This window comes from Scyliorhinus canicula, chromosome 7 (genome assembly GCF_902713615.1).
Source record: "Scyliorhinus canicula chromosome 7, sScyCan1.1, whole genome shotgun sequence".
NCBI classification, from domain to species: Eukaryota; Metazoa; Chordata; class Chondrichthyes; order Carcharhiniformes; family Scyliorhinidae; genus Scyliorhinus; species Scyliorhinus canicula.
In genome coordinates this window covers 115,548,081-115,570,466 of record NC_052152.1, presented here as the reverse complement: position 1 = coordinate 115,570,466, position 22,386 = coordinate 115,548,081, and the positions used below count along the sequence as shown (strand labels likewise).

The 22,386-nt window shown below is 49.2% G+C and overlaps 1 protein-coding gene across 3 annotated transcripts in view; it reads left to right on the top strand.

Annotated features, from left to right (window-relative positions):
• ace2 (angiotensin I converting enzyme 2) overlaps positions 1-15,950 on the top strand; it is a 102,337-nt gene extending 86,387 nt beyond the window's left edge. For 2 of the 3 annotated variants that reach the window (XM_038802739.1, XM_038802737.1), the window contains 3 exons: positions 415-531; positions 10,196-10,390; positions 14,611-15,950. In XM_038802739.1, coding sequence (XP_038658667.1) covers positions 415-531; positions 10,196-10,390; positions 14,611-14,761 — 463 coding nt within the window. In that variant the 3' untranslated portion in view covers positions 14,762-15,950. Of the gene's footprint in view, positions 1-414; positions 532-10,195; positions 10,395-14,610 lie in introns of all 3 variants that reach the window. The other variant, XM_038802738.1, reaches the window with a different exon arrangement.
• Positions 15,951-22,386: the final 6,436 nt, after the last annotated feature.

The following is a 22,386-nucleotide window of genomic DNA, read 5'->3' as shown; positions in this document are numbered from 1 at the left end:
AAACACTTCATCTCAGGCAACATCCTGCTGAATCTCCTCTGCACCCCCTCTAGTGCAATCACATCCTTCCTATAATGTGGTGACCAGAATTACACAACAGTGCTCCAGCTGTGGCCTAACCAAAGTTCTATGTGGCTCCATAATGTCCTCCCCCCTTTTGTAATCAATACCTCAATTGATAAAGGCAAGTGTGCCATATGCTCCTTTCACCACCCCATTAACCTGCCAACCTGAGATCTATTGACGTACATGCCAAGATCCCTTTGTCACTCAGAACTTCCTAATGTCACACTGTTCATTAAATATTCCCTCGTCAAATTACTCCTTCCAAGTGTATCACCTCACACTTCAGGGTTACATTCCATCTCCCACTTCTACCCTTTGCATTTAAAAAAATGATTGTCTTTTACACAGGGCGGACAACGTTTATATATTTGAAGAAACGAAAAGGATCTCTTTTTATTTCCTTGTTGTGAAGCCGATGAACATCTCAGCTATTATTCCAAAGGTGGAAGTGGAAAAAGCCATCAGGTATCATCTGAAACTCTTTGGAATTGGGGGCTTACTCATAGCTAACAACTTCACATCTCGAAGCTGGTTGGCCGTGTCCACAGGCACCACGTGTGAATGTGAAGTAATGGTGGAAATAGATTACTCATTTGTATTTGCCACAAAAGTGTTGAAGTTGGGCAGCACGGTGGCGCAGTGGGTTAGCACTGCCATCTCACGATGCCGAGGTCCCATGTTCGATCCCAGCTCTGGGTCACTGTCCGTGTGGAGTTTGCACATTCTTCCCGTGTTTGTGTGGGTTTCACCCCACAACACAAAGATGTGCAAAATTGGTGGATTGGACATGCTAAATTGCCCCTCAATTGGAAAAATATGAATTGGGTACTCTTAATTTATTTTTAAAAAGTGTTTTAGTTGTAAATGATTGGACCACCACATAGAAAAGGATACATGGCGTGCATGGATAAGCTTCAACTCTCCAGCACTTTTCACATGGGGTGCAATGATACAGTGAAGCTGTCCAGGTAGGTGCCAGTCTCAGAGCTCTCTGCTACAAGCACTCCTCTGGGACATAACCCACTATTTTCTCAGATTGAAGCTTAGAATCATAGGCTGGGGTTTTCCACCTGGACACTGGTGGGGGTCATTGCAGGCCGGATGGGAAAGTTTGGAGAGCCGGACATCCCGCCCGCGACGATGCCCGGTGTCGGGGGGCAGAAAAAACCCCCTTTAGAGTTTTACGACACACAAAGGAAGCCACTCAACCAAAGGTGACCACACCCCTCTCTGGAAGAGCGACCAGTTCAGTCTCATTTCACTCCTCTTCCCACATATTCTTTGGAATTTTGCTTTTTTCCACTAACCTTTAGAAACTGATTTTGGATTTTCTTGCACTTTAGTTTCTGTATTCTATACAGCCCTATACGGAGAAGGAATTCTCACAGCCTTTTCATCAAAATCATAGAATTAACAGTGCAGAAAGAGGCCATTCGGCCCATCGAGTCTGCACCAGTCCTTGGAAAGGGTACCCTACCCAAGCCCACACCTCCACCCTACCATAACCCAGTAACCCCACCCAACATTTTTGAACACTAAGGGCAATTTAGCATGGCCAATCCACCTAACCTGCACATCTTTGAACTATGGTTAGGAAACCGGAGCACCCGGAGGAAACCCACGCAGACATGGGGAGAACGTGCAGACTCCGCACAGACAGTGTCCCAAGCCGGGAATCAGACCTGGGACCCTGGAGCTGTGAAGCAACTGTGCTAATCACTGTATTGCCATAATGTCCTTTTGGGAATGGTGATATTGCCAAGTGTGTTTAATCAGCTCTCCACTCAATATCCTCCCTGCTTCTCCAGCCTCTCATCATAACTGAAAACTTCAGCAAAGTGGGATGACACCCGCACTCCAGCCCCCTCTCAGACATGTCCTGTCAAGCAGTTACTGAGCTGTATTCACAGCAAACATTCTCGTTTAAAATTACTTTTTTTCATTTGTTCAAAGAATTGAAGGTGTTTGGCTCTGCCAGCCTTTTTTTCCCCATCGCGAATTGCCCTTGAGAATGTGGTGCCATCCTGAACTGCGGCAGTCCATGTGGTGTAGGTGCACCCACAATTCTGTTAGAGAGGGAAATCCAAGATTTTAACCCAGTGATGCACAATCAATGGACACGAAACGTAGATGAAGTCCGAACGATAGGCTTTAATGGACAAGAAGTGTGCCTGGCAGCAGACTTACAGAAGAAAGGCCGACTGCCGGGAAGCACGGGTTCTTATATCCCGCCTCGTAGGCGGAGCCAATCCACCTAACCTGCCAATCGGCTGAGAGGCACATGACTTACCCGGGCCGATGGACAGCGAGTCCTCTGCACCAATAGCAGCTCACTTCCAGGTACCGTAATACCCCCTAGTCATACTACAGTAGTCCCCCTTTATAACGCGGGTGTTGGGGTCCAAGACAGCCACCCGCGTTGTATCCGAGCCGCGGATATCCATGATGGGGGTTTTAAATTTATTTAAAAATCTATGCTAGCGCTTCCCATTGTGAGTCTACGGGGGGCGGGGAGAGAGGTCAGACCCCCGTAGACTCACAATGGGAAGCGCTAGCATAGATTTTTAAATAAATTTAAAACCCCCATCGTGGATCCAATTAAAACAGTGTCAATTTCAGCGGCTGGCTCACTTTGATCCGGAGAGGGAAGCTGCTCTCTCACTGAAACAATCAGCCGGCCGCTGAAATTGACACTGCCGGCTGCTCTCTCCCTCCAATCAGAAACATTAAAACTTAAAAGTTGGATTGGAGGGAGAGAGCAGTGGGCAGTGTCAATTTCAGCGGCCGGCTGATTGCTTCAGTGAGAGCAGCTTCCCTCTCCGGATCAAAGTGAGCCGGCCGCTGAAATTGACACAACTGACAGTTGGGGTCCATAAGCCCCCCCGCGGTATATCGCGAACCGCAGTATTGCGGAGCACGGTATAACGGGGGACTACTGTACCACACCCAGTGACAGTGAAGGACCAGAGATGTATTTCCAAGTCCGGATGGTGTGTGGATCGGAGGAGAACTTCCATGCAGTGGTGTCCCCAGGTGTCTGCTCTTGTCCTTCTAGATCAGGGGTGGGCAAACTTTTCCGTGCAAGGGCCACATTCAGAAATTCACAATTTTAAAGGACCGCATAGTATATTAAGTAAAATAATTAATATTTAAAATAGCCAAAATAAAAGGTTTTTAAAGAAAAAAAAAGCAATTAATTTTTATTAATTAATATTTTAAAGTAGAAACTTTACATGAAACACATTTATTTGAAAAACAAAGTAACTCAGTTTAAAGAAAAAAAAGCAATTTATTTTTATTAATTAATATTTTAAAGTAGAAACTTCACACGAAACACATGGGGCGAAATTCTCCGCACCCGCGGAAAGTCGGCAAACCGTCGTAAAAATCGGGACCGTTTTACGACGGTCGCGAAGGCTTCATTTCCCGACGGATTCACTTCCTGGAAATGGGCTAGTAGCGCGGCCGCGTCAATTACGTGCGTGATGACGACGGAACGCGACGACGACACGAACCCGCCCATGTGACGCCGCCCGACGCCGTAAAAAGGCGCGGGCGACCACAGAATCTGTCGGGCAGGATGTCGGAGCCTAGGCGAGCTGCTCCTCGCTTTATTGATGCAGACGTCGAGGCGCTGCTCGATGCCGTGGAGCAGAGGAGGGGCATCATCCGCCCGCGGAGAGGGCATCGCCAACCTGCCAGCACTGTACGCCAGGCCTGGCGTGACGTGGCTGCTGCCGTCAGTGCTGTGGGGCAGACCCCTCGCTCAGCAGAGCAATGCCGAAAGAAGCTACACGACCTCACCAGGTCTGCCAGGGTAAGTGCCATGAGGGTGCCCCCTAGTCACAACCATCCCTCCCCCTTAACTGCCCGGGGGGGGGGGGGGGGGGGGGGGGGGGGGGGAGAGGGATTGGGGCAGAGTTATTTGAGGGTGGTTCACAAAGTTGTCACAGACCCAGCGCTCTGGCCCCGAGGAGAGATGCAATCATCTGATGACAACTTGCCCCCCCAAACTGTGCCAGTATCTGAACGGACTGCTGATACCTACCGTTTTGTAATGATCTACCTATGTTCCCTCCCCCAACAGGCCAAGGCCGGTCATAACCACCGTGAGTGGCACAAGACTGGAGGGGGTTCGCCCAACATGCACCCCCTCAGCACTTTTGAACAGAGGGCACTGGACCTTGTTGGGGGGTCTGCCACCCGCGATATCGCGCAATGCGAGGTTGGCGGAACTGCAGCAAGTGAGACAACCCTCCCTGACAAACACCCCCCCCCCCCCCATCCTCTGTCCCTTCACACACCCTGCCCACTGGGACACCTCCCCATCCTCTGTCCCTTCACACACCCTGCCCACTGGGACCGTCCAGCGGCCTGCCGAGCAAATCAAAATAACCCGTCTCATTCTCTTCCCTAGGACGTGATGCCGAACGACCAGGGCCGTCTGGCTGCAGACGGAGACAGGAATCTGCCGCCACCTCACCCGGGGCCTCACAACAGAGGGTGCCCGATCAGCGGGCAGCCCTATCCGCCCCAACCCAATCTGCGGACCAGGACGCACAGAGGGTTCGAAGTCCACCACCACCACCAGAAATGGCCAGGGACAACCCTCCTGTCGCTGAGCAGCCCCACACCATGGACGAGGACCTAAGCATTGAGAGCGTCGGGCTTGCGGCACTGCTTTCTCCCACCACATCCATCATCCCAGAGACACACACCCCGGCGGGCCTATTTAGTGATGAGTCTCCTGGGGCACAGTCTGGTTGGCACATCACAGATGAGCAGGTACAGCAGGTGGAGGTCGGAGCAACAGAGGGCCCGGACTCGCGGAGGCCAGACCAGGCCCAGGATGCAGCTGGCTCCCAGACGTTTTCTGAGTTCCTGGAGTTTATCAACCCACCCGCACAGCCGATGCCTCAGGAAACCCAGGGAAACAATGACGGGATGAGGGCTGCCTTCCAGACTCTGCAGACGCTGTTAGAGGAGTTGAACCGCGTCCAAGAGCAGGGAGTGGTGCCGCTCATGGCAGAGACCCAGTCCGACACCGCACGGGTGGCATCCGCGGTGGAGGCAATGGGTCAGGTTATGCAAGACGTTGGGGTTAATGTGCACGCGTCATCCTCGGCCCTGGACAGGGTTGCCCTCTCACAGGCAGCAATGTGCCAGAGCCAAACCGACATTGCCGGCGCCCTGCGGGCCATGGCCGAGTCTCAGCAGGTCATTGGCCAGTCGCAGCACGCCATGGCACAGTCCCAGCAGTCGATAGCACAGTCCCAGCTGTCAGTCGCGGAGACCATCAACCGCCTGACACATGTGCTGGATGGCGTCGTGCACACACAGGTTGAGATCGCACAGTCCCTGGCGGGAATGTCTAACTCCCTGGACTCCGTCTCTGCAAACCTTCGGATCCTGGTGGATACCGTTGCAGGCCTCCAGGACTGGCAGCGCCAGGTGTCGGTGGTGCGACGGGGAACCTCCCCGCTCGCACCTCTGTCCCAAAGTGAGGCCCGGGGGCCACCGGGCTCCCCGAGGGAGGAGGAGGTTTCGGGGCCCGTCCCATTAACTCCATCACGGGACGTCCCGGAATTCTCGGCCTCCCCCCGTCCCATCCCTGGTGCATCGGGTGGGCAGCAGGCAGAGCAGGGTGGCACAATGTCACCCGAGACGCCCGCAGAGCAGCCTGGCCCATCAAGGCCGGGTCGCCCCAGGAAACGCATAGCCAAGGAGAAACGAGTCGAGGGGGGCGATTCGCAGCAATCCTCCTCCACTCCTGCTGTATCATCTGGGGATTCACTTAGACGTAGTGGTAGGGCCCGTAAGGCAACTAAGATAGACACTGAGTAAGTTGGCACGGGTGAAGGGCACAGTTTAGTTGTAGGGGCTAGGGCACCTGTAAATAATTGTTAATATTAAACACACTGTTCCACCTTACTTGTAATACCGTGTGATTGTTCCACAGCCACAGGAATCGTGATGGTGACCGAGTGTCGCTGGGGGGTGACGGGTGGTGAAACCTCGGTGCCGGGTGTGCAGTCCCTGCCCCTACCCCCCTCCCACAGCTAGCCCACGCGGGCACGTGATGGAGTGTCAGTGACGAACTCAGCGGCCACCAAGGTGGATGGTTCAGCTATTGCCATGGGTCAGACTCTCTCTAACGATTCTGAGCTCACAGTTCTTCGCAGAGCGGGCTGTCATCATTCCACATGGCACTGATCACACCCGCTGACACAGCCATCAATGTTGTGCCATTCTGTCTGTACCCAGTGATAAGCGTCATGTCGAAGTGGAGCAGTGTACACTGAGGGGGGGGGGGAGGGGGGGTTGTGGTGGTGGCAGTTGTGTGGTGACCCTCTGCATGACTAGCGATGCAGGTGGTGGTTTGGTGTTCATCGGGGACGTCACATGCGATGCGTGAACCGTGCTGCCACCATGGCGTCGCGTGCCCGCCGTCCTTGCCGGGTCCGTCGTGCCGCCTCCTGGACATCACCAGCACCTGGGTCGTGTCTGCGTGCTGCGCCCGCCACTCCACCAGCGTCCTCCTCCTCCTCCTCCTCCTCCTCCTCCTCCTCCTCCTCCTCCTCCTCTGTGCTGGCACCACTGCCACTAGCTTCTCCCTCCGCCTCCTGCAACAGGTCATCTCCCCTCTGCATCGCGATGTTGTGCAGCGCACAGCAGACCACTACAATGCGAGCGACCCTGTCGGCCTGGTACTGCAGGGCCCCTCCGGAGCGGTCCAGGCACCTGAATCTCATCTTCAGGAGGCCAAGGCAGCGCTCCACCACACCCCTGGTTGCTGCATGGGCCTCGTTGTATCGTGTTTCCGCATTGGTCTGAGGCCTCCGTATAGGCGTCATCAGCCAAGACCTCAGCGGATAACCCCTGTCACCTAGCAACCAGCCCCTCAGCCGGGGGGGACGTCCCTCAAACATCGCAGGGATGAACGACTGCGCTAGTATGTAGGAGTCATGCACACTCCCTGGGAACCTTGCACAGACGTTCATGAACCTCATGTGGGGGTCGCATACCACCTGGACATTAATGGAGTATGTCCCCCTCCTGTTTGTGAACACGTCCCTGTCCACAGCAGGCGGGCGCATGGGGACGTGAACACAGTCGATTGACCCCTGAACCCTCGGTATCCCGGCCACACTGGCAAATCCACGGGCTCGTGAGTCTTGACTTGCTCGGTCCTCGGGAAAGGTGATGGAGCGATCGGCGATGGCATAGAGGGCGTCGGTCAAATCCCGGATGCACCTGTGCACCGATGACTGGGAGATCCCAGAGACGTCCCCGCTCGGAGACTGGAAGGAGCCGGTAGCATAGAAGTTCAGAGCGACCGTCACCTTGATGGCTACCGGGATCGCGTGTCCTCCCCCCGTTCCACGTGGGGCGAGGTGCGACAGGAGTTCGCAGATATGTATCACCGTCTGCCTACTCAGCCGGAGTCTTCTCCTGCAGGTGATGTCCGGCATTGTTAGGAAAGAGACCCGGACACGGTACACCCTCGGCTTTGGTCGTCGCCTCTGATGCCGTGGCTGCACCCTCACTCTCTCCTCTTCCTCTTCCTCCTCCTCCTCCTCCCCGCCCCCCCCCCCCCCCCCCCCCCCCCCCCCCCCCCCCCCGCCCCCCATGCTGCTCGACGACTGGCAACTCCTCGGCCCTTCCCTCTGCTGCTGCAGCTGGCCCTGCAGCCACTGCGGGTTGTGGGTGTGGATGCTGCTGCATCTCCAATCCAGTAGAGCGGCCCCAACCACTGCGCAGAACATAGCCGTTCTGTTCCCATGCATCGTGCTAACCTACAGAAGGGTGGTGGGGGCAGAGAAACGGGACATGTTAGACGGACGTTAGTCGACACCTCGGCAGCCGCCAGCCATGGGATACCAGTGTGTCCCGGTGGCCTGGTCGCGCTGCTGACCCGCGGTCAGCCTAACCCCTGGTCACTTTCTGCATCCAACGGCCAGTAAACTATGGCCTCCTCACGGGTGCGTCAGTGGCCTGTGGCCGGAAGCCACAGGGGAACCAGCGGCCGTATCCTCGTCACCTGCACACCATGGCATGGTGGCAGACATTTTGTTACGGGGTTGGACGGCTCACTCTCTACCTAACCCCCCCCCCTCCGTCGCCCCCCACTGCCCCCTCCGTCTCCCCCACTGCCTCCCCTGTCTCCCCCACTGCCTCCCCCGTCTCCCCCACTGCCCCCTCCATCTCCCCCACTGCCTCCCCCGTCTCCCCCACTGCCTCCCCCGTCTCCCCCACTGCCCCCTCCGTCTCCCCCACTGCCTCCCCCGTCTCCCCCACTGCCTCCCCCGTCTCCCCCACTGCCCCCTCCGTCTCCCCCACTGCCTCCCCCGTCTCCCCCACTGCCCCCTCCGTCTCCCCCACTGCCCCCTCCGTCTCCCCCCCACTGCCCCCGTTCTGGACCCCCTCCCGTTCCCAGGGATGCCTTCCCCGTTGTGGCCAGACTCGAGCGGTGCGCTGAACGGTGCGCTGAGCGGTGCGCAGAGTGGTGCCCTGACCTCCTCCAAGCAGTCGTCAGCCAGGCCGACTGGTTGACGAATTTAAAAAGCAGGTGTGTTTCACGACGTCCAAACAGGGCGCCATGACGTCGGGACTTCGGCCCATCCGGGCCGGTGAATAGCGGGGGGGCTCTCAGTGGCGATTCTGGTCGTGTCAGGGGCGGGAAGGAGGCGTTTGTCGGGAAACGTGACTCCGACAATTTGCGGGGTTCGGAGAATAGCGGGAGGGCGTCGGAACAGCGTCGCCGTAAAAATTTCCGACGCCCGCTATTCTCCGACCCGTCGTGAGTCCGGAGAATCTCGCCCATGTTGTGCCGAGCAATGATCACCCTACTCAAGTCAACGTATACACCCTATAACCCCCCATTAACCTTAAATTTAAAAAAAAGAAAATTAAAAAAAAATTTTGTTTTTAATCACTTGATCTTGGTGGGCCGCATAAAAACCTTTGGCGGGCCGCCGGCCCACGGGCCGTAGTTTGCCCACCCCTGTTCTAGATGGTGGAGGTCGAAGGTTTGGAAGGCCTGGTCAAAGGAGCTTTGATGGGTCAGAGTGGTGTAGGGAATGAACGTTGAAGTTGATGGCTGGGTTGCTTTATCCTGCAGGGGGTCAACATGCTTGAGTATTTTAGAACTGCACTCTTCCAGCCAAATGGAGAGTATCCGATCACACTCCTGACTTGTGCCTTGTAGATGGTGGACAGGCTTTGGGGAATCAGAAGGTGAGATATTCACCATAAGATTCTTGGCCTCAGACCTGCTCTTGTAGGCACAGTATTTAGCTCATTGGGCTAAATCGCTGGCTTTTAAAGCAGACCAAGCAGGCCAGCAGCACGGTTCGATTCCCGTATCAGCCTCCCCGGACAGGCGCCGGAATGTGGCGACTAGGGGCTTTTCACAGTAACTTCATTGAAGCCTACTCGTGACAATAAGCGATTTTCATTTTCATTCATTTATTTAACTAGTCCAGTTCAATTTCAGGTCAATGGTAACCCCCAGGATGTTGATAGTGGGGGATTCAGTGATGGCAATGCCGTTGAATGTCAGATTATCTCTTGTGGGAGATGTTCACCAAAGAAACATTTGAAATTAAAAAGGATAATGCCTCTGTTAAGCTAACAGCTCGATCCATTCATTGCGAGGCTTTCAAAATTTAGCCTAATAGGTTTGTTCACACAGATTGCCAAGCTAACATTGAATTAGCTCCATCATGCCTCTGATGAACATTATGATGAGAAATTTCCAGCATCATCTATGAGATTCAAAGACTCCAGTCTAATTAAATGCGGCACAATACCACAATGGTTAGCACTGTTGCTTCACAGCTCCAGAGTCCCAGGTTCGATTCCTGGCTTGGGTCATTGTCTGTGCGGAGTCTGCATGTTCTCCCCGTGTCTGCTTGGGTTTCGTCCGGCTGTTCTGGTTTCCTCCCACAAGTACCGAAAGATGTGCTGTTAGGTAATTTGGACATTCTGAATTCTCCCTCTGTGTACCTGAACAAGTGCCGGAATGTGGCGAATAGGGGCTTTTCACAGTAACTTTATTGCAGTGTTAATGTAAGCCTACTTGTGACAATAAAGATTGTTTAAAAAAATTTTTTATTTCCTGTCACAGAAAGAACAGAGACCGGTTCAACAATGCATTTCTGTTGACCGATGAGACACTGGAGTTCATTGGTATTCCACCCACTCTGGCTCCGGCGAGTGAACCCACAGTGATTGTCTGGCTGATTGTATTTGGAATTATCATCAGCCTGATTTGCGTCGGATTAATCATCCTGATTATTGGTGGGATCAGAGCTAGAAAACAGTAAGTAAATGAAAATGAGTGTGAGTAAAAATTATTGTGAGGATCAGTAAAGACTCTGGGCATTGTTCTTTTGTTGGAATCACTAAGGACTGTGGAGAACATTAATTACTTTGAAGAACACAAAACTCTATGAGGCAATGCTGAAGAAAAGTCAAGCTGATCCTTAATTGCAAGGGGAAAAATGATGAGGAACATATGGATGTTCTAAATGATTTCAACTTTGAAAAGAGACTTTTCAGAGGGCAGCTCATTGACTCAAATAAGAGAATTGGGAATTTAGCCAAGAAATATTTCTGGTATTTGCTGATCTGGGCAGATAGCAAAACATATTTATTTGAACAGATGATGAGCAACAGCTGGCTGGGGTAGCATACAGTTTGTTTGAAAGCTGGCAAACTGGCTGATTTATGAACGAGCTGGATGATACACGGGAAGTTGATAAATATAGTCTTCCAGAAGATGAGGAGAAATGGACGACAGGCTCTTTTAGAACCTGTTTTGCACATTACTAGTGAAGCAGAAGCAAAATACAGTGAATGCTGGAAATCTGAAATAAAAACAGGAAATGTTGGAAAAACCCAGCGGGCCTGGCAGGTGGGAGCAACAGAGTTAACATTTCGAGTCGATATGAGTTCTTCACAGCTAAAGAGAGGGAGAAATATACTGTTTAGGAGGGGGTGGAGCATGTAGAACACAATTGAAGGTCAGGGATAGATGTTCGCTCAGAAGAGATTTGATAATGATGTCATGGGCACAAGATCGAAGGAGTGTTTATGGTGGTGTCAAAGTCTGAAGAAGGTGCTGATAGTGGCATAAAGACAAACTAGCAAAACATGTTAATAAGACAACAAAGGTCAGTGCTCACTGAAAGCAAAATTTGGGAACAAGTGACAGATGGCCCAGTGTGGGTGGGGGTATTGGGACTAAACATTGGATCAAAAAATGGGTCAGGATGGAGGGGAAAGTTCACAGTCAGAAGTTGTTGAACTTGATGTTGAGTCCCGAGGGCTGCAATGTGCCCAATCGGAAGATGAGTCTCTCTGTCCCTCCAGTTTGTGTTGGGCTTCACTGGAACATTGCAGCAGGCCAAGGACAGACATATGGGCATGAGAGCAAAATGGTGAGTTAAACTGGCAGGCAACAGGAAGGTTGGGATTATGCTTGTGGACTGAGCAAAGGCGTTCTGTAAAGCTATCACCCAGAGTGGCAATGCCAAGGTGCCAGGGTGGCAGTGCCAAGGTGCCATGTTCCAGGGGATGCCCCCCCTCCCCCCTCCCCCAATGACACAGGAGAACCCCAACAGGCAATAGGGCAACCAGCACCCCACACAAGCAACGTCAACCTTTCCAAACACACCCCCACTAAGGCTCCCCAGAGGGCCCGCGCCTGGCACATCCCCCTAATATTGCCAGGTTGGTACTGCCAGTGGATCCTGCCAGGGTGGCACTGACAGGCCTCCCTGGCAGTGCCAACCTTTGCCAGGGGGCAGTGAATGTGCCTGACCTGAGTGGGAACCCCATGGGATGATGGGTATATGTGTGTTGAGCAGGGGAAAATCAGACGGTGGGGGGGGGGGGGGGGGGGGGGGGGGGAGGAGAGGGCAGGGGGATAATACCAGTAATGAATGTCACAGGGAGCGAGGAAAGCCCCCGAGACCTCCAAGATGTGGGCTAGGGATGTTAGACTGCAGAGCTGGTCGAGAAACCCTTAAAAGATGGTGCCTTGATCTGTTTGGAGCCAGTATCCGGCTCTAAGAGGCTCACCCACCAGAGTGACAACGTAAACATTGCCCACTCACTTATTTTTGGCAAAGGGGCTCAAGGGTCCGTGAGAAATATTCACACCATTTTTCTCACTGCTGTTGACACTGCCATTTTTGGGTAAGGTTCCGCCCTTAGTCTATTGTTTCATTCTTACTCAGTCTCTTGTATTTATGTAGCACCTGTAACAGAGTAAAGCAGAATAACAAAGCACTTCACAGGGATATGTGGCACCAAACCACATAAACCATATTAAGACAGATGACCAATAACTTGGCCAAAGTGTCAGTTTTGTTAGGAGCTTAGAAGAGAGAGGTAGAGAGAGTTTGCTTTTATTCTTTCATGGGATGTGAGCGTCACTGGCTAGGCCAGCATTTTTGCCCATCCTTAATTTCCTTTGAGCAGCTGGTGGTAAGGTGGCTTCTTGAACCGCTGCAGCCCATGTGGTGTAGGCGGTGAGTGACTTGGAGGGGAACCTCCAGGTGATAGGGCTCCCAGGTATCTACTGCTCTTGTCCTTCTAGATGTCATCGATTATGGGTTTGGAAGTTGCTGTTGAAGGAGCCTCGGTGAGTTCCTCGGGTGCATATGTAGATGGTACATATGACTGCCACTGTGTGTCTGTGATGGAGGGAATGAATGCTTGTGGATGGAGTTCCCATCAAATGGACTGCTTTGTCCTGGATGGTGTCGATTTCTTGAGTGTTATTGGAGCTGCACTCATCCAGGCAAGTGGAGAGTATTCCATCACACTCCTGACTTGTGTCTTGTAGATGGTGGATAGGCTTTGGGGGGGTCAGGAGGTGAGCCACTTGCCGAAGGATTCCTAGCCCTTGATCTGCTCTTGAAGCCACAGTATTAATATGGCTAGCCCAGCTCAGTTTCTGGTCAATGTAAACCCTCCAGGATATTGATAGTGGGGATTCAGTGAAAGTAACACCATTGACTGTCAAGAGATGATTGTTAGATCCTCTCTTGTCGAAGATAGTCATTGTCCGGCACTTGCGTGGCGCAAACGATACTTGCCACTTGTCAGCCCACTCCTGGATATTGTCCAGATCTTGCTGCATTTGGACACGGACTGCTTCATTATCTGAGGAGTCGCAAATCGTATTACATTATTGTGCAGTCACCAGAGAACATCTCCACCTCTGACCTCATGAAGGAAGGCCTGATTGATGAAGCATCTGAGGATGATTGGGCCTAGGGCACTCCCCTGAGGAACTCCAGCAGTGATGTCCTGGAACTGAGGTGATTGACCCCCAACCACCACAACCATCTTCCTTTGTGCCAGATATGACTCCAACCAGCGGAGGGTTTCCCCCACCCTGACTCACATTGGAGAAGTGGAGAGATGGAGAGTTGTGCAGATGGAGTGGATTCCAGAGTTGAAGGCGTGGCTGCCAGTGGTGCATAGTTAAAATCAGAGTTCCTCAAGAGTTTGGAATTTTGGAGTTTGGAATTTTAAGAACAGGGCTATCTGAGTGTTGTGAAGCTGGAGGAGGTTACAGAGAGAGGGAAGTGCCAGGCCAAAAAGTGAGCGCTGAGCAGCAGCTAGCTGCTTGGGGATTCAAGGAAGAATGTTGTATCTTCCTTCCCCTCAGGAGAACAGGACAAGTAATTGTGAGGAGTGACAAAGAAGGTGATATAAAGAATAGAAGTAGAAAGACCAGGGTGACAATGCTGAGCCAATAGGTGGGGAGGTAAGATGTGACTTACAGCAGCAACAGTCTATTTAACAGCAAACAGTTTGTACAAGGAGTCTTATGAACAGAACTCATAACTGAAACTGTAACAAAGCAGCGTGGAGATCACAGCAAAATACAGTCAGTGGAGGATAGCAACATGATACAATGTGCATAAAATCAATGTATGTCACTTCATACCCATGCATTCTCCATGCGTGTATTGATGGTGATATTAATTTTCCATTCTTTAATGGCTCAGAGGAGGCTGGCGGTAAAAAAACATAGATTTATTTACACTATTTACAAGGGTTTGCTCAGATAACTCAGTGTATCGCCCCCAGTACAATCCTAGCAGGGAGGACTAACCACACCAAGCCCTGTTTTGGGCCTGCTTTTATGTTGGCTCATTACGAGCCCCAGATGGTTGGCCGACACCCCCTGCCTGGGGAGCTCATACTCCACGAGTCCGACGGGTAAATCAATGATGGTTTCCCCATGGTCCTCATGGAGCTATGGCACATTCCTCTTGGCGAACTGTGCCGCAACCCTCTGTAGCCGAATAACACACGCCAAAAAAAATGGCAAGTACCTGATCATTGAACTTATGCAAAGTTCAAGCCCTCTGAGACAGCAAATTGTTAAATGCTGCATGTTGATGATCGGTGACTTGAAAAATTTAGAATCGCGTCATTGATAAAGTCGATGTTTGCTGTGAAGTACTTTTTTCATTCTGAAGTAAAGAAACAATATTACTGTTTATTCCTCAATAACAGAAAGGCTCGGACACAAGCGATTGAGGGAGAAAATAATGAGCTTCACAAAACTGATGAAACACCCGAGTCAAATTATGAGGAGTTTGTTATTGAAAAAGGGATAAAGAATGAAGCTTTCACGACAGAAGAGACATTGAACACCGAGATGTGAACCCACCACACGCCTACACCTTTTTGCTCTAACCTCTCAGCTAACTTTGAAAATCATGGAAATTATGCTGAATGATTTAGTCATTTTTAATTAGCACAGTGTTAATATCTGTTATTTCTGACCAAATTTTGCAAAGTTTTGTCTGTTTATTCTGGACTTCTGGCCTTCCCCATCAGATCTCAACATTTAGAACAGTGTCCATATGAAACATGCTCCCGAGAAATCTAGAAACAAGCAAATTTGCTTTGGTCATTTTTCAGAAACAGTGCAAACCCCTCAGTATTTGGTCAGGAGTGTCAGTCACCGATTCCCTTTCAAATGGGACCAGTTTAGTTCAGTTGGCTAGACAGCTGGTTTGTGACGCAGAGCAAGGCCAACAGCATGGGTTCAATTGCCTTACCAGCTGAGTTATTTATGAAGGCCCCGCCTTCTCAGCCTCCTCAGATTAAATCACCACCAGTCAGCTCTCCCCCCTCCAAAGGGAAAGCAGCCTATGGTCACCTGGAACTATGGCAAATTTACTTTACTTTACTTTGAACGTGGACTGAAGGAATCAGCACAGCAATATCCTGATCAGACAGCTTTAGGTGTGTTGTTCTGGACAGGTCGTCCAAATGCCTGATTCTGCAATGGCCCGAAGCTGTGCTTAATGTTCAACTGCAGTCTGCTGATCGTAGCAGAGGCGACAAGGTGAGATACATTAAATCCACCTGGAAATCTTGCAGTATTGACCCAACCCTGGAGAAGCACAATCACTGAAAGGGAACTATATGCTGGTTGAGTTACTTTGAGTGAATACAAGGCTGGTATCAGACACACAAGGTGACTCACCACTCACCTCAGCCCATCCCAAATGCCATATTTATATTCAGGATCAAGTCCTTCACCCACAGTCACTGAAACTAATCCATTATTCGCTGAGGGACTCTCCACACTGGGAGTTGGGATCCTATTGTAGTCTAGAAGGTGCTGATACATGCCATGTACACACAACTCCCCTGTTCTGTTTAATGCAGTAAGGACCAATGCGATAACACGAGAAAAAGATCCCTGAAATGGTTAATGTTAGAGCTAAAACTAGGATCATAGCAGTTTCCTAATCACCGAATATGTTGGATAGATAGACTCTTCATTGTAGTCACGTTCTCCTGTAATGGTTCCAGACAAATAAATATACAACAGGATTCCATTCTTTGGCTTAGCTGAGTTTATCTTTTATGCGTTTGGCATACAGACTCCACACCCATCATTTCATGGTTGTTCTGAGTCATTTAAGGGGCTAAAATGGAATGTACACCAATATAATAATATATACAATATACAGTAGTAATGAAAAGTGCCCATGTTTATTTAACCAGTTTGCATCAGAGTGCTTGCATATTTTTTCTCACCTCTGCTGTTCCAATGTATTACGCAGCCCACATAAGAACATAACATAAGAACTAGGAGCAGGAGTAGGCCATCTGGCCCCTCGAGCCTGCTCCGCCATTCAATGAGATCATGGCTGATCTTTTGTGGACTCAGCTCCACTTTCCGGCCTGAACACCATAACCCTTAATCCCTTTATTCTTCAAAAAACTATCTATCTTTACCTTAAAAACATGTAATGAAGGAACCTCAACTGCTTCACTGGGCAAGGAATTCCATAGATTCACACCCTTTGGGTGAAGAAGTTCCTCCTAAACTTAGTCCTAAATCTACTTCCCCTTATTTTGAGGCTATGTCCCCTAGTTCTGCTTTCACCCGCCAGTGGAAACAACCTGCCCGCATCTATCCTATCTATTCCCTTCATAATTTTAAATGTTTCTATAAGATCCCCCCTCATCCTTCTAAATTCCAACGAGTACAGCCCCAGTCTACTCAACCTCTGTTCATAAACCAACCCCTTCAGCTCTGGGATTAACCTAGTGAATCTCCTCTGCACACCCTCCAGTGCCAGTATGTCCATTCTCAAGTAAGGAGACCAAAACTGAACACAATACTCCAGGTGTGGCCTCACTAACATCTTATACAATTGCAACATAACCTCCCTAGTCTTAAACTCCATCCCTCTAGCAATGAAGGACAAAATTCCATTTGCCTTCTTAATCACCTGTTGCACCTGTAAACTAACTTTCTGTGACTCATGCACTAGTACACCCAGGTCTCTCTGCACAGCGGCATGCTTTAATATTTTATCGTTTAAATAATAATTCAGTTTGCTGTTATTCCTACCAAAATGGATAACCTCACATTTGTCAACATTGTATTCCATCTGCCAGACCCAAGCCCATTCACTTAACCTATCCAAAACCCTCTGCTGACTTCCAGTATCCTCTGCACGTTTCGCTTTACCACTCATCTTAGTGTCGTCTGCAAACTTGGACACATTGTCCTTTGTCCCCAACTCCAAATCATCAATGTAAATTGTGAACAATTGTGGGCCCAACACGGATCCCTGAGGGACACCACTAGCTACTGATTGCCAACCAGAGCAACACCCATTAATCCCTACTCTTTGCTTTCTATTAATTAACCAATCCTCTATCCATGCTACTACTTTACCCTTAATGCCATGCATCTTTATCTTATGCGGCAACCTTTTGTGTGGCACCTTGTCAAAGGCTTTCTGGAAATCCAGATATACCACATCCATTGGCTCCCCGTTATCTACTGCACTGGTAATGTCCTCAAAAAATTCCACTAAATTAGTTAGGCATGACCTTCCCTTTATGAACCCATGCTGCATCTCCCCAATGGGACAATTTCTATCCAGATGCCTCGCTATTTCTTCCTTGATGATAGATTCCAGCATATTCCCTACTACCGATGTTAAGCTCACTGGCCTATAATTTCCTACTCTCTGCCTACCTCCTTTTATAAACAGTGGTGTCACGTTTGCTAATTTCCAATCCACCGGGACCACCCCAGAGTCTAGTGAATTTTGGTAAATCATCATTAGTGCATCTGCAATTTCCCTAGCCATCTCTTTTAGCACTCTGGGATGCATTCCATCAGGGCCAGGAGACTTGTCTACCTTTAGCCCCATTAGCTTGCCCATCACTACCTCCTTAGTGATAACAATCCTCTCAAGGTCCTCACCTGCCATAGCCTCATTTCTATCAGTCGCTGGCATTTTATTTGTGTCTTCCACTGTGAAGACCGACCCAAAAAACCTGTTCAGTTCCTCAGCTATTTCCTCATCTCCCATTATTAAAACTCCCTTCTTATTCTCTAAAGGACCAATATTTACCTTAGCCACTCTTTTTTGTTTTATATATTTGTAAAAACTTTTACTGTCTGTTTTTATATTCTGAGCAAGTTTACTCTCGTACTCTATCTTACTCTTCTTTATAGCTTTTTTAGTAGCTTTCTGTTGCCCCCTAAAGTTTTCCCAGTCCTCCAGTCTCCCACCAATCTTTGCCACTTTATATGCGTTTTCCTTCAATTTGATACTCTCCCTTATTTCCTTAGATATCCACGGTCGATTATCCCTCTTTCTACTGTCCTTCCTTTTTGTTGGTATAAACCTTTGCTGAGCACTGTGAAAAATCGCTTGGAGGTTCTCCACTGTTCCTCAACTGTTCCACCATAAAGTCTTTGCTCCCAGTCTACCTTAGCTAGTTCTTCTCTCATCCCATTGTAATCTCCTTTGCTTAAACACAAAACACTAGTATTTAATTTTACTTTCTCACCCTCCATCTGTATTTTAAATTCCACCATATTGTGATCACCCCTTCCGAGAGCATCTCTAACTATGAGATCATGAATCAATCCTGTCTCATTACACAGGACAAGATCTAGGACCGCTTGTACCCTCGTACGTTCCATTACATACTGTTCTAGGAAACTATCGCGGATACATTCTATAAACTCCTCCTCAAGGTTGCCTTGATCGACCTGGTTAAACCAATCGACATGTAGATTAAAATCCCCCATGATAACTGCTGTACTATTTCTACATGCATCAGTTATTTCTTTGTTTATTGCCTGCCCCACCATATCGTTACTATTTGGTGGCCGATAGACTACTCCTATCAGTGACTTTTTCGCCTTACTATTCCTGATTTCCACCCAAATGGATTCAACCTTATCCTCCATAGCACCGATGTCATCCCTTACTATTGCCCGGATGTCATCCTTAAATAACAGAGCAACACCACCTCCCTTACCATCCACTCTGTCCTTCCGAATAGTTTGATACCCTCGGATATTTAACTCCCAGTCGTGACCATCCTTTAACCATGTTTCAGTAATGGCCACTAAATCATAGTCATTCACGATGATTTGTGCCATCAACTCATTTACTTTATTCCGAATACTACGAGCATTCAGGTAAAGTACACTTATGTTGGTTTTTTTACCTCTGTTTTGAATCTTAACATCTCCAGTTTTATTCCTTTTAGTATTACTGGGCCTATTCACTGAGCTCCCCTCAGTCACTGTACCTTGTACTGTCGCCCTTTTTGATTTTTGACTATGTCTTCTCTGCCTTGCACTTTTCACCTTACTTCCTTTTGCTTCTGTCCCTGTTTTACTACCTTCCAACTTCCTGAATCGGTTCCCATCCCCCTGCTACATTAGTTTAAACCCTCCCCAACAGCTCTAGCAAACAGCCCAGGTGCAGACCATCCAGTTTGTACTGGTCCCACTTCTCCCAGAACCGGTCCCAATGCCCCAGGAATTTGAATCCCTCCCTCTTGCACCATCTCTTGAGCCACGCATTCATCCTATCTATCCTGACATTCCTACTCTGACTAGCTTGTGGCACTGGTAGCAATCCTGAGATTACTACCTTTGAGGTCCTACTTTTTAGTTTAACTCCTAACTCCCTGAATTCCGCTTGTAGGACCTCATCCCGTTTTTTACCTATATCGTTGGTGCCTATGTGCACCACGACAGCTGGCTGTTCACCCTCCCCCCCCCCCCCCCCCCCCAGAATGTCCTGCAGCCGCTCCGAGACATCCTTGACCCTTACACCAGGGAGGCAACATACCATCCTGGGGTCTCGATTGCGTCCACAGAACCGCCTGTCTATTCCCCTTACAATCGAGTCCCCTATCACTATAGCCCTGCCATTTTTCTTCCTGCCCTGCTGTGCAGCAGAGCCAGCCACGGTGCCATGAACCTGGCTGCTGCTGCCTTCCCCTGGTGAGCCATCTCCACCAACAGTATCCAAAGCGGTATATCTGTTTTGCAGGGAGATGACCGCAGGGGACATGTGCACCGCCTTTCTACTCTTGCTCTGTCTTTTGGTCACCCATTTGCCATCTCCCTCAGTACCTTTCACCTGTGGTGTGACCAACTTGCTAAACGTGCTATCCACGACCTCCTCAGCATTGCGGATGCTCCAAAGTGAGTCCATCTGCAGCTCCAGAGCCGTCAAGCGGTCTAACAGGAGCTGCAGCTGGACACACTTCTTGCTTGTGAAGGAGCCAGGGACAGTGGACGTGTCCCTGAGCTCCCACTTCGCACACGAGGAGCATGACACGAGTCTGGGATCTCCTGCCATGTCTTAAACCTTAGGTAAACTTATACAACTACAATTTCAAAATAAAAATAAATAAATTAGACAATGAAAAGAAAAAGAAAAACTACTTACCAGTCACTTTCCAGGGTTAAAAAGCACCTACGAAAAAGCACCTTCTCTCACTCTGCACTGAATTACCTCACTGCACCAAATTACGAAGTTGCAATTCCCACTCTAGATGTGCCTCACTCCGGATGTGTCTCCTTGAAAAGCGCAAGCTTACTGAGTGCGCTTTCTGTCTGTCTTTTATGCAGATACCTTGATAAAGCAGTTTGTGAGCGTCTTATCCCAGCTATCGTCAGCAGTATGAAAAGCAGCGAGATAAAACCAGAATTTTCAGTAGTGTAATGATATGTATATCAGGAGTGTAAAAGGTTAAGAAGATGATGTTCATGTATCCCAATACTAGATGGCACCACAGAGTAGTCAAATAAATAGACTCGGCCTCCCAGAGCTGGGAGAAGGTTTTGGAGAAGGTTGGGAGAAAGTTTGAGAGAGAATGTTGTGTTTGAAAGATATTATAGATTTCTGTAGCATAGATTTAGTACTGTTCTTTTATTAGCTATTACTTAGTAAAGTGTGTGAATCATTTAAAGCTGTGTAAAATAAACTATTTGTTTCAAATACATAGCTTGATGTTCTTTATCAGCACTAAGACCTTTGGCCATCTTGGAGAACTATACAAGGAACATCACAGGTATAATGCTGATTTTTAAGCCACACTGTTATTTGGCACTGCCACATTCCAGCCAATGTCCTGTCACAGATAAATGACATGAAGGGCCCCTCCTTCCCTCACTACGCTCCTACCACCCTGGCTATTTTAAAGAGTTTTTATTAATTTATTTATGGGATGTGAGCTTCACTGGTTAGCCCAGCATTTATTGTCCATTCCTCATTGGCCTTGAAACGGTGGTGGTGAGCTGCCTTCTTGAACCACTGTAGGTGTAGGTACACCCACTGTGCTGTTAGGGAGGGAATTCCAGGATTTTGACCCAGAACGGCCGATATATTTCCAAGTAAGGATGGTGAGTGACTTGGAGGAGAGCATCCAGGTGGTGGTATTCCTAGGTATCTGCTGCTCTTGTCCTTCTAGATGGCAGTGGTCGGGGTTTGGAAAGTGCTGCCTAGGGAGTCTTGGTGAGTTCCTGCAGTGCATCGATGGTACACACATCTGCTACTGTGCATCGGTTGTGGAGAGAGTGAATGTTTGTGGAAGAGGTGCGAATCAAGCTGGGCTGCTATGCCCTGGATGGTGTCGAGCTTCTTGAGTATTATTGGAGCTGCACTCATCCAGACAAATGGAAGGTATTCCATTACACCCCTGACTTGTGCCTTGTAGACGGTGGACAAGCTTTGGGGAGTCAGGAGGTGAGTTACTCACACACAATTCCCAGCCTCTGACCTGTTCTTGTAGCCACAGTGTTCATATTACAAGTCTAGTTCAGTTTTTGGTCAGGATGTTGGGGGATTCAGCAATGTTAATGCCATGAGCGTGATCATGAACTACCTTCAGGTAAACCACTGGATTATTTCTTCTAGTTGACAGTCCAATTGTAAATATTTTTGGAGCTTCCCCATACTTGATTAAAGTATAAACAATCTCCATGTTGTATTCTCCTGATGATGAGGAGCTTTTCTGTTTGTTTAACAGTAAGTGCTGAAATAAGTTGCATCTACACATGGCTCACCAGGTTGGCTTCACACTGTGCATTGAACATCACTCAGAGAATGAGAAGAGGCCAAACAGGATAACATGTTTTAAGAGGGAGGAGATGGGGGAGAAGGGTTCAGCAGGAGGCCATATCCACAGGAGGATATAAGAACAAGAAAAGGCCATTTAGCCCCTCAGATCTTGTTGCACCATTCAGTGAGATTATGACTGATCTGTGACCTAATTCCATTAACCCGATTTGCCCCTTTTATTTCAATAAAAAATCCTATCATAGAATCCTTACAGTGCAGAAGGAAGCCACTCGGTCTGTCAAGACTGCACCGACCCTCCGAAAGACCCTACCAATGTCCACTCCCCCGTAACCCAATGACCTAATCTGCACATCCCTAAACATGAAGGGGCAATATAGCATGGCCAATCCACCTAACCTGCACATCTTTG